The sequence below is a fragment of the Physella acuta genome, unplaced genomic scaffold (assembly GCF_028476545.2).
Source record: "Physella acuta isolate Inbredline_101_S28 unplaced genomic scaffold, ASM2847654v3 ptg000160l, whole genome shotgun sequence".
NCBI lineage: Eukaryota > Metazoa > Mollusca > Gastropoda > Physidae > Physella > Physella acuta.
In genome coordinates this window covers 327508-340602 of record NW_026731679.1, presented here as the reverse complement: position 1 = coordinate 340602, position 13095 = coordinate 327508, and the positions used below count along the sequence as shown (strand labels likewise).

General features: G+C 32.0%; 2 protein-coding genes across 4 annotated transcripts; one reads left to right on the top strand and one right to left on the bottom strand.

The window, feature by feature from the left end:
• Positions 1-1179: 1179 nt before the first annotated feature.
• Positions 1180-8714, bottom strand: LOC131935801 (zinc finger protein 271-like). The gene is made up of 2 exons (XM_059292457.1): positions 8455-8714; positions 1180-4384 (listed from the first exon to the last, which is right to left on the bottom strand). Exon 2 carries the CDS (start codon positions 4367-4369, stop codon positions 1928-1930), a length of 2442 nt encoding a protein of 813 aa, XP_059148440.1. The 5' UTR covers positions 4370-4384; positions 8455-8714; the 3' UTR covers positions 1180-1927.
• LOC131935811 (zinc finger protein 808-like) lies at positions 5742-11934 on the top strand. 3 transcript variants are annotated; one of them, XM_059292473.1, is made up of 2 exons: positions 5742-5807; positions 10195-11934. In XM_059292473.1, exon 2 carries the CDS (start codon positions 10323-10325, stop codon positions 11628-11630), a length of 1308 nt encoding a protein of 435 aa, XP_059148456.1. In that variant the 5' UTR covers positions 5742-5807; positions 10195-10322; the 3' UTR covers positions 11631-11934. The 3 variants fall into 3 exon arrangements, with proteins under 3 accessions (XP_059148456.1, XP_059148458.1, XP_059148457.1); XM_059292475.1 differs by lacking the exon at positions 5742-5807 and adding an exon at positions 8594-8752 and having other exon boundaries at positions 10267-11934; XM_059292474.1 differs by lacking the exon at positions 5742-5807 and adding an exon at positions 8594-8796 and having other exon boundaries at positions 10267-11934.
• Positions 11935-13095: the final 1161 nt, after the last annotated feature.

Below are 13095 nucleotides of genomic sequence, written 5' to 3'. Positions count from 1 at the left end.
GTTGAAATACATATATTAGTGATATGTTTAATAAATCTTTAGTTTGTTCTGCCCTAGAGCTTGTTTGTCTTTGTTTATACTAAAATTTGTTAGTTTGTTGCCATTTGGCAACTACTGAAATTTTTACCCTTATACGCACCATGTTGCCGCATAGCAACATACCTACAAAAGCAATATCCCATAATTTTTTTTACAAATTATCCATATAAAAAGGGCAAAATGTATACAGAAAAATGATAATTCCACTTAAATAATAATTAGAGTGAGTTAAATAGTCTTTTAAGAGGAAAGTTGACCAATCCCGACAAGGGCGCAGAGGGGGTGGGGAGGGGGCGGGGTGACACAATGACGTAACCTGCTAATGATAGAGAAAACACGCTACATCCAGCTGAATTTATCACCGACTATAGATAAAAATCGCTAGAGTTATCTGAGAGTGCACTTCTTGTGCAGTTGGGCTATAGAAGTTTATGGCAAAACCTTTCTTTTTGAGATAATGACTCACGACTGCAAAATATCCATAAGTCAATCATTTTTTATAAATTTTAATTTACTTGTAATTGAAAAAATAGTAACACAAGTGCTAAAAATGTCAAATGTTTCTTTTGTAACTGGAGTCCTAACAAGCAAAAGTTATCTGACACTGACCTTACCTAACTTGCAGGTAAAGTCTTTGGAGCATCAATAATATATTGAAAACTGGCTCAGAAATGCTCAATAGCCTTTGATTCTATCGGTCACACTATACTTCTAGAAAACTAATTCCATACACATTTAGCTACCTTAAACTAACTCTATAAGCTATTATAATTGTAATAATTTGGATTGTGCACTTTTTGTGCAGTTGGGCTATAAAAGTTTATGGCAAAACCATTTTTTGAGAAAATGACTCACTACTGCAGAACATCCATAAGTCAATAATTTTTATAAATTTTATTTTACTTTTAATTGATAAAAAAATAGTAAAACAAGTGTTCAAAATGTCAAATGTTTCTTTTCTAACTGGAGTCCTAACAAGCAAAAGTTGTCTGACACTGACCTTCATCTACCTGGCAGGTACAGGCTTTGGAGCATCACAAGTGAGTAAAATACACCCCAGCATTCAAAACACATTGGCCTCATTGGAATTTATGTTAACCTACATAAAGTGTTGTTAAAAAAATAATAATAAAAATTGACACACTTTAACCATTTTATTTCTTAACATTTTTATTACAATTTCAAATGATTCACTACTTTAGAATTTACATTACAAAGCTTTTTTTAATAAGGAATATTAAATTAAAACACAATGAAAATTCACATGTTAAAACTAAGATACCAAAATGTAACAATTGCAGCTATAGTCTTTCTTTTCTTCAAATTTATAATTGTTATGCTGTTTTAAAAAATGAAATGTTAATTTATGACATTGAAATGTGTTGTTAATCTTTAAATAGATTGTATAGCCTATATGAATAAGTGAAGAAAATTATTTTATACTCTTTTCAATCACATAGCATGCAGAGAGGAGTCTGAGATTTGGCATAAAGTTCATATTGAGAAGGTGTGGAGAAAGATTAAATCTATATTTAAAAAACCCATTCATCTAGCAAAAATAAGGAAGTGACCATAAGCCTTAGCAATGGTTGGAGCAACATGAAACTTGGGGTTAGTTCCATAAGACATGTAAATAGTGGGGAGGGAGAGGGAAGTTTTAACATATGGTCTGTTTGAGTTATACATTGCATCCAGTAGAGTTTGATCGTATGATTTGTGATTCTATACCTCTAAATATAATGATTAAGGTCATTTAGTAAAAGATGAAAAAGTGTTTACAAAAAAAAAGATTGTCTGCTCAGAAGTTTTGATCTCACTGTGACTGCTGGCCTGATGTCATTTTACTTGTCTAATGGAGGTCAATTTTATATAATTTGAAACAGGCAAATTAACTTGCGGCCTGAACAAAACCATGCGGGTATAAAAATAAAACCCTGGAATGAAGCTTTTTATGTGTTGTTAAATGATCACTCCGAGAAAACTTTTTATGACAAACATCACATTCATGTGGTTTATCTCCTGAATGAATCTTTTTATGTCTTCTTAAATGAGAACTTTGAGAAAACCTTTTATGACAAACATCACATTCATGTGGCCTTTCTCCTGAATGAATTTTTTTATGCGTTTTTAAATTACATTTTAGAGAAAACCTTTTATGACAAACATCACATTCATGAGGCGTTTCTCCTGAATGATTTTTTTTATGTGTTCTTAAAATACATTTTAGAGAAAACCTTTTATGACAAACATCACATTCATGTGGTTTATCTCCTGAATGAATTATTTTATGTGTTTTTAAAATACATTTTAGAGAAAACCTTTTATGACAAACATCACATTCATGTGGCCTTTCTCCTGAATGAATTTTTTTATGCGTTTTTAAATTACATTTTAGAGAAAACCTTTTATGACAAACATCACATTCATGAGGCGTTTCTCCTGAATGATTTTTTTTATGTGTTTTTAAATTACATTTTAGAGAAAACCTTTTATGACAAACATCACATTCATGAGGCGTTTCTCCTGAATGATTTTTTTTATGTGTTCTTAAAATACATTTTAGAGAAAACCTTTTATGACAAACATCACATTCATGTGGTTTATCTCCTGAATGAATTTTTTTATGTGTTTTTAAAATACATTTTAGAGAAAACCTTTTATGACAAACATCACATTCATGTGGTTTATCTCCAGAATGAATATTTTTATGTCTTCTTAAATCAGAACTTTGAGAAAACCTTTTATGACAAACATCACATTCGTGTGGTTGATCTCCTGAATGAAGCTTTTTATGTATTCTTAAATGAGAACTTTGAGAAAACCTTTTATGACAAACATCACATTCATGTGGTTTATCTCCAGAATGAATTTTTTTATGTCTTCTTAAAACAGAACTTAGAGAAAACCTTTTATGACAAACATCACATTCATATGGCCTTACTCCTGAATGAATCTGTTTATGTTGATTTAGGTTAGAACTTCGAGTAAACCTTTTATGACAAACATCACATTCATAATCATATGGCTTATATCCAGAATGAACATTTTTATGCATTTTTAAACCATAATTTCTAGAAAACCTTTTATGACAAACATCACATTCATGTGGTTTATCTCCTGAATGAACTTTTTTGTGTTCTCTTAAATCATAACTATAATAAAATCTTTTCAGACAAACATCACATTCATATGGCTTATCTCCAGAATTATATGCATTTTCTCCTGAATGCTTCTTTTTATGTGTACTTAAGTTAGACCTTTGAGAAAACTTGTGATGACAAACATCACATTCATATGGCTTATCTCCTGTATGAACATTTTTGTGACGTAATAGATGTGTCTTCTGACCAAACTTTTTATGACAAACATCACATTCATATGGCTTATCTCCAGAATGAACATTTTTATGTATTTTTAATTCACAATTTCTAGAAAACCTTTTATGACAAACATCACATTCATGTGGTTTATCTCCTGAATGAATCCTTTTATGTGCTCTTAACTGAGAACTAGAAAATCTTTTATGACAAACATCACATTCATGTGGCCTTTCTCCTGAATGAACCATTTTATGTTCTCTTAAAGGAGAACTTTGAGAAAACCTTTTATAACAAACATCACATTCATGTGGCCTTTCTCCTGAATGAACATTTTTATGTTCTCTTAAATGAAAACTTTGAGAAAACCTTTTAAGACAGACCTCACACTTATATGGCTTATCTTCAGAATGAACATTTTTATGCATATTACTTTCAGAACTTTGAGAAAATGTTTGATTATAATAAACAATTTTATTTCCGTTGTCCCTAGACAATTGTAGATTTTCTTCAAGTCCATTTTCTTGTTTATCCTCAAAAAATAAAAATTCTGTTGTGAAATCTTGTTTTAAATTTTCAGAAGTTAATAATTCTGGTTTTAAACTTTCAGATGCTGAAAATTCTGCTGACGCAGCAGGTTTCTTATTAATTTTTTCAATTGAAAATGTATTATCAGGTTTAACATCTTGATAAGTTTTAAATGACATGTTAGGTTTTATATCCTGAACATTAAAAAATGATAATTCTGGTTTTATGTCATTAGAAGAAGAAAATTCTGAATTAACATCAGGTTTAACATCTTGAGAAGTTTTAAATGACATGTTAGGTTTTATATCCTGGAAATTAATAAATGTCAATAATTCTGTTTTGATGCCAGCAGAAGATGAAAATATGGTCGATAGATCTGGTTTCAAATCTTCAGAAGATGAAACCTCTGTCAATTCATTTGACTGTATATCTACAGTAGATGAAACTGCTGCTAACACATCTGTTTTCACCTCCATGCTGGACATCTTCTTAGATATGAACTGATGATTTAAAAAAATGTAAATGTTAAACTGGTGATTAAATAATCAAAACAACTTAATACTAATAACATGGCAAAATTTGTAACACATGCCAGACTTTTGTCAGTCTGATTACTAATGATTACTCAGTCAGATGTAATTTTAAAATAGACAACCAGTTATGCAAAGTAATCAGGACTTCAGATTAATATCTGAAGCTACCAGTTTCTTAAAATTCTTTTTAAAAATAGAAATACTAAGATATTAATAACAAAAATCAAAACTTGATTTGCTTTTGTTAGTTTTTAAATGTAAGTAATAAGTGCTTAATCTTATCCAATTATGTAATAAAAGTGTTAAGATTAATTTTAATTACAGTTATAAACTGTCATAAACAGCTTAATAAACACTTGATTTCTTCAGGCAGCTTGGCACTAATTTGCACTTTTTGTAGTTTTGTGACAATATTTGCACACAATAGGACTTGTAATTTCTTGCAACAATTGTAAAAACTTTCAATGCTATTTTATTCGTATGGCTGGGAACTAATATATGTGCATGCATAAAAGTTTTGTGTATATGAATTTATTAATTTGTTTACAGGTAGTGCAAGGAAGGCTAGGGGATGACTCTGTTACTCTACTAAACTGGCTTAGCTATTTTAAACTATGGAATGAACACAACACCAATGGTGTCCTCTTCCAGTTTTAGAATATAAAGAAATGAACTTTTTCATTCAAATTTGACTTAGATCTAGATTTTATAAATTTACTTATCAAGACCTACACTATGAAATGTATACAATTTTCTTGGTCAAACTAAGGGAGAGGTTGCACACACATGACTAAAACCACATGATGTTTACATCCGCCATGATGATGCCCTATCCCAGCACTGGTCTTCTCTATGTATTTTATATTGCTAGTCCCTAAGTTTATTTTAAAAACTAGCCACCCACAGAACAGCAACAATATTTGAAGAAACTTAAATTATTCAGGAACCTATTTTTTTTATTTTTGTCCAGCTGATGGACAATATGAATATAATAAATAACTGCCAAAATGTGAACAACTATCGGAATCTATCCAATCAAAAGTGAAAGCCACAACTCCAGAGAGTCAGCCTCAAGAATACCCAAGATTCTAGAAAGTTCGACCTCACAACAATTGTGGTCTTGGATGCACACTATTAAGTATGAATAGATCTATTAGTCATTCATGTCAACTATATTGAAAAAAAAAGAAAAATTACTATACAGGTATATATTAAAACAAAACAAAATAACCGTATTAAACAACAAAATCAACACAACAGACATGTGAATAGACAATTTTTCAAGGGAAACTACTCTATTATTGTTTTTAAAACATGGCCACTGCTTGTATTTACTCATTGTTGTCTCGAACGGGGTAGTTCAAAGTTTATTCCAGGATATTTTTGGCTGGTTTGGTCATAGATTGTGATTTGTTATATTATGTAAAATATGCCATAAATATGGCCAAATGAAAGAAATATTCATTAGTTACTGCCATCGCACATTACTAGCTAGTAGCTACTTTGGAAATTATGAAGCTAAACTAAGGTTTTACCGAGAAGAGTTATGATGACTATTATTTAGCGATACTCACTAATTTTAAATTTCGTTATTTTTCGATTTAAACATTACCAATGAAAACTAGAGATCAATCTCTAATCAATAAAATACTTAATTTGTTGTTAATTAACTCATTTGGAGCTTAATTACTGTTTTTTATTAATTGGCCACTCCCAGCATTGCAAGCCAAAAATCTGTGACAACCATTTTCCTATCTAAAGAGAAGAACTCTGCAGGGTGGACCTTGCAGCTGATTTGATTTTAACAGAATATGCACAGTACATTTGATTTTATTACCACATTTTTATTAATATGGACACTGTCTTCGTCAGAATAAAAATCACAAGATGGAATTACATCTAGTTCTATATTTTTAAAAAAATTATTTGATTTCCTTTTTTTTAAATGGAAGGATGTTTAAAAAGGAAAACTAAACCCAGATTAATGTATTTGACGACAAATATGCGTCAATTAAATATGTTTAAGAATATAGAATAGATCTAAACTTTTGAAAGATATTCTATCCCATGCATGTTTCATCAACTAGTGTAAGTGCTTTAGCAATGCTTGATCAGGGCAATTTATAAAATTCTAGCAATGTCATTGTAAAATGAATCTAACTCTCCTCTCTCACTGGACTTGGGACAGGTGTGTTATTCACAAAGTTTCGCCGATGCTCAGTTTAAAATATTGTTAAGATTTGTAAGTATTTGATTTAATATTATTAAAATCTGCAATAGCATTAAAATTGATAAAGTTAGAGAGAAATGCATTCTAAACAGCATCACGGGCAGTGTGCGTGGCGGACATCTCGCTCGCGTAGTTTTGTCAACCAGAAAAGTTAGCCTATCAAATACAATAATCCCAAACTGTAGGTCTAGATTAATATAAAGTTCACATTAAATGTATTTAATTAAGATGTGTGTCTATTTGTTTTTTCAAATGTCAGCGCATAAAAATTGATTACCCGAGAGCGAGAATTAGGCCTATGCCTATGCATTCCAAACATCGACACAGACCAAGTGTGACACACGACTCGCTCGCGCTGGTTTGTCAGCGAGAGAGGCATCGCCCGCCACAGCGCGGGCACAGCACACATGTCCTAGTCCATGCGTACTTGGTTTACTAAGTACTAATTAGTAATGTAAACTTAGACCCAACGCTAAACTCATTTAATTTATCTATCAGGCCTCTAAAATCGTAATAATATTAACATTATTAAGCCTAATAAATGTATCAACGAAGACCAGTGAAAATAATATTATAATTAGCCTAATTAAAATTTATGAAAAAAATAAGAATTAAGACAAATTCATTAAGCTATAACAAATTTGAAAACAAATAATTAGGCCTAAGTAAGCACACAAAGACCAACGCTCACTACTAGATCTAGATCTAATTCCAGGGACCAAAAAAAAAAATAACAGATCGTTGTGGTTTAAGGGTTTTTAGAGTCATAGTATAATCCAAAAGCCAGGTGAAATATCCATAATTAGGCTTAATTAGTCTAATTACGCTAGCAAAAAAAGCTGAAAAAGAGTGTCAAGTGAAAAGAAAACACAATTATATAAGCAGCGAGGGGATGTACAGCTTCCGTAACAATAGCGATGACGTCACAATAAAAAATTACATGCTTTCAGTGACCTTTTTAGGAGGCCGATTTCTTAAAATCGGCACATAATAATTGCATTTTTTTTTCACTAAACGATCAATCTAATAATACCATACCTAACAGTGCCATTTAGACACCTTACAATCCTTTATTCAAAGTTTTTAAACAACTCAAACTATACCCATGTTTACGTTTGACCTCCATGGTCGGAAGCAATTAAAAAAAAAAATTCTGCCAAAAATAGCTTTGGCATCTTCAGATAGCTTAAAATACGCCAAAAAACCCGCCATTTTTAGCGTAATAATTATTTTTAAAGTTAATGTTAAGGACTAAGGTGGTCTCTCGAACAAAGCAGAAAAAATTGCCAAGGTGACGTAGCCATGTTCTGGTTAGCAACCAAGGACGCTTTCAAGTTACTGAGACTCGCTAGTGTGTATTATTGATTAATATTATTATTATGAGATCTCATCCAACTTTCTCAGTCATCGGCATAATTTTACCCCACTAAGTCAGTACTGACTCAGTACTACTACTACCACATTAACTACACTACTTACACTACACTGAGTCACACTCCATTGATAATCCGGTTTTTAAATACTTATATGTAAGCTCGAAAAACGTTTTTTTTTTACTCTGGGGAAGTGTTTTATTATTATTACTCAATCAATCAGTCCGTCAAAGCCAATCCCACCTTTCACCTTTTCCGAAATCGGCGTTTAGATTAATATAAAATGGCGTCCAGGAGGTTTTTAATACGGTCGTCTGTAAGGGCAATGGTTTTTTTTCGACTGTTGATTTATTATACAATTCTATTTTTATATCGTAGTGAAGATGTTAGGCTTTAGTATTAAGTACAAATAAAAAAGTCAATAATACACGCACCTGCTTTAGTTTATTTTGACTTCAAGCACAAGAGTGAATTTCCCTCGTCGGCCTCGTGAAAGACAAAGAAAGAAATCAGGTAAAGCTAGCATTATTAAAATGTTAATTATTTGCCCCGTAAATACATGGGCAGTTTCGATACAAATCTATGCGATTACGATACGATCCTTATTTATAATTTATAAGTATCATGTACTTCATGAGAAAGAAATGATTCGATATTTTATGTCCGCCCAAAACACGGTGGCCTGCGAAACCGCGAGAACGAGAATTCACGAATCGAAAAGCCTAGTATAAAGTATAATTAGTATAAAGTAGATCTAGATCTAATAAAGTACAAATGTTTGTAAAAAAAAAAGTTTGATCTTTCTGCATATAATCTGAAATGACCAGAAATGAGTCTCAATCTCTGCTTAACTACTTAACTAAATACTAGATCTAGATTCTAACGACTTCGCTTTATTTATTAGTATTAGTAGGCTACTAACTACTACTAGTACTAGATCTAGATCTAGAATCTAGTTTCTCATTAGACACTAGATAGGCCTGCTATTTAATATTTTAAAAAATATTTATTATATTTATTTACAAACTTACTAGACTACTACTAGAGCTAGATCTAGGCCTACTAAATAATACTACATGACACATGAAGTATTTTGTTAGAATATTTAAGTAGGTAAAACCTCAGTTTAGCGTAGGTTATTATTCCGGAATGGTATAGCAGTAAAAAAAACAATGGCAAAATCTGTCACACAGTTCCGGAAGTACTGTTAACCATACTTTATTAGGCGTCATCTTTTATTTTTAATACAGATCGTTTAAAATTTGGATAGATTTATTTTGATTGCGTGTTAAATACTACTTTATTACTCATTTTGAATAACTAGTTATTTTTAAGTGTTTCAGCTAAATATTTCTGCTACTAAACATTGTTAAAGGGGTCATCCATAAATGACGTCACGCTTTTTTTGACGATTTTTACCTCCCCCCTCCCCTCTGTCACACGTCGTCACAAAAAGCCAGACCCCCCCCCTAAAATGACATCACACTTCAACCTACAACCCCCCCTCAAAATTGCAGTTGAATTTTTTAAAAACATCGATATTTTCCAAAATCTTGTCTAAACTATTACAATTTATTAAAACAGTTATCTAAAACGCGAAATAACGTCTAAAATTCGTTTTCTAACATTGCTTTTTCATAATGCAAAAATGTGACGTCGCAACATCTGACCCCCCCCCTCCCCCTCATCACACATCGTCACAAAATTACGGACCCCCCCTCCCTCCTACGAGTGTGACGTCATTTATGGATGACCCCTTAACAGGATTTGTACGCAGTCTGGAAAAAGTCTTGAATTTAGAAAAGTGAATTTCATCAGACTTAAAATAGTCTGGACGGGTCTACACTGTGGAATGATGTTTTTCGCTGGGTATCTCAGAAGAAACCCGATTTCTCAGTTACTACGTCATTGTGGGAGGGGGGGGGGGGTGTGTAAGACCTGTCTTTTTGTTGTTGTTGTTGTTGCGAGACTGACCGTGAAAATGTTTAGGGCTAGACTAACCCGCCCCTCCTAGTAACTAAGGTCACTGATGATAATCACTTTCAGCTCTAAATGTCTGATCAAGTGAATACATCCTATTAATTTAATAACTCTAGCATTATAGAACAAAAGAAAATGAGAGAGCAAGTAGGTCACTGTGACATCTGTTTAAGAAAATTTTCATCTTTTGAAAGATTACGAAAACATTGGAATTAAAAGCACACAGAAGTGCAAGCCATAAGCTGTTGTTTTTTGTGATTTTATAGATAAAGAGGAGCCGTTGTTTGCTAAATATAAAAAGGAATTTCATCCAAACTATCAGATGGCGTGTGAGTTCTGTGGTTATACCACCAGGAAATGGAGTAAGCTGAAAAAACATCACACAGAAGTTCATATGGCTTTGTATAAAGAAAACATTGCTACTGGTTTAAAAAAGGACAATTTCAGAGAGGAAACGATGACATCTTCATGTAAATACCCATCAGATCACAGATCAACTTCACCAAATTGTGGAAACTTTAATGTCCAATGCTCAATATTGAAGGAGAAAAAAAATTTATCATCAACTAATGAAATGACAGCTGAGCTTTACAACAATAAATTCAAAACATGTGACAAATTGCAGTTACATCATGAAAATAAAACAGCTGCACCTCAAAAGTTACAAAATTTAACTGGGCAAAAATGTGAATGTGCTCTGGAGAATTGTACAACTTGTCAACTATACCATAATGATAAACAGAGAGGCAGTGATCCTCCAACTGAGATTTCTGTGTGTGACATTTGCCAAAAAAGTTTTAAATCCTTATCTCATTTGGCTTCTCATAAAATTGTACACACTCGAATGAAATGTTACATATGTTGCCACTGTGATAAAAGTTTTAACATTGGAGAAGAATATGATCTACACTTAGCAACACATTTTAGGTATAAGCTATTTAAATGTGAAATTTGTGAAAAATGTTATGCAGATAAACAATACCTAAAAGCTCACATTAGGATGCATAATGGAGAATCAATTCACAAATGTGAGAAGTGCCATTACACTTCACCTTATCTGTGTCGGCTAAAACAACATCAAAAGATTCATCTAAACTTTCAATCAGTTGATGGTGTTGAAAATGTACAAGCTTGTGATATTTGCCAAAAAAGCTTTGTTTCTATAGCTCACCTTTTGTCCCATCAACTGATACATACACCTTTGAAGCTTTACATATGTAGTCATTGTGACAGAGGCTTTAACTTACCAGATGAATATGACCTGCACCTTGTAATGAGACATTTCAGGTACAGACCTTTCAGATGTTCATTGTGTGAGAAAACTTTTAGCATGAAATTTTTTTTAATAATTCATATGAACATACACACTAGGGATTTACTGTATAAGTGTTCAAATTGTGACTACACAACAAACGATAAAAGTCCTTTCTTAGAACATAGGAGAGTTTACATAAACAGTAAGCCTTTCACGTGCAATTCTTGTGACTATTCAGCTGCTTCTAGAAGTACTCTACAAAGACACTTGAGGACTCACTCTGGTGAGAAGCCATTTTATTGCAGCCTATGTGACAAACGATTCAGTCAACGTGTACATTTAATCTCACACAAATGGCATATTCATCTAGTTTAATCATACTACTGAAGACACACTACGAACAGTGTTATGATGTGTAGTTAATCAAGGTATGTTAGTGTTGGTGCGAAAGATATAATGATGACATAGTGATGAAAGATAATTGTGGTGATGTAATGTGTATGAAAGGTGAATACGTGGAACTGATCACTGCGTGTGTGTATGTATCATGTAGTGAGATGCGAGGCTGGATGTGTTGACTTGCATGTTGTTGTACGGACTGAACTAGGGTACAAGGGTGACAGTGGCTGTGTTGTGAGCAAGAGAAAGGTGGTGTGTAGGAATGAATGCGCGGGGGGGGGGCAGTTGAAAGTTGGACTGTAAGCAACCAGGTTGATGTGGGACTAAGTGGCACGTTTAAAAAGAAATAAAGGATACTGTGATACCTAGCCTCAATCGTGTTGCTTGTGCATTCTTTGAGATCCTGACACCCTCACAATAATGACGTTTTGTGTAGAAACTGGTTGCTGTGTATTGTGTGTATGAGTTAATTATATTGCTATTTTTTGACATCTTAATATATTTTTCTCTACCTAAATAGGATTTAAATTCAACAAGATATTTCAGTTTTTGTATATGTTCTGTAAATCATAAAAAGTAAATTAATACGGGGATTTTTTTATCATCTTAATGGTCATGATTAGAGTTCTACTTCAATGCAGAAAAAGCTAACATAATATTAAGAACATTATCTTTTTCCCATTCGTTTCAGAATGCACTTGTTCAATAAAGCTATTATTAGTTTTTAATTTTAAGTCACTGCATTCCAACTTTTAAATTTCTTTTTCAAACTATTAAGCTTTTATTTAGTATCCTAATGTTTTTGCATTGTTTGTTCTAGGCAAACTTCATCAGAGAATTTATTGTGTTATTTCCAAAAAAATATTTTTAAAGCTCAAAGCCTTATCACACGCTGTACTTATTATAAAATTGTGCATAGAATTACAAAATGTTACATATGTTGTCATTGGTAAAAGTTTTAAAAGTGGAGAAGAATCTACATTAAAGACATATTTTATGCAAAAGCTTTTAAAAAAGAAAATGTGTGAGCTATGTTATGTAGATAAGATAAATGTAATCTAAATGATCATATTAAATGACAAATGGAGAATTAATTTATAAATGCAAGAAATGCAATTACATAACATGTCCTTGATCTGCCATGAAGCCACACTGTAAGATAAATCAGATCCTGAAACAGGAAAATTGTCAAGATGAGGTTGTTAAAAAATTATACATTTGTTTTATTTACATAAAATTAGAAACGTTTACACTACATTAAATTTATTTTTGTCATTGTATCTATAAAGTTATTTTTTAAAATTAATAATCATTTTTCATTATCGAAAATGTGTATTGTATTTTAAGTTGTCAACTAATAAGCGGTATTATGAATAATTGGATAGTTTTGTTTATCAATATTTTTCCCTGTTTGCTTTTTAGTTATTGTTAATTTCTTAAA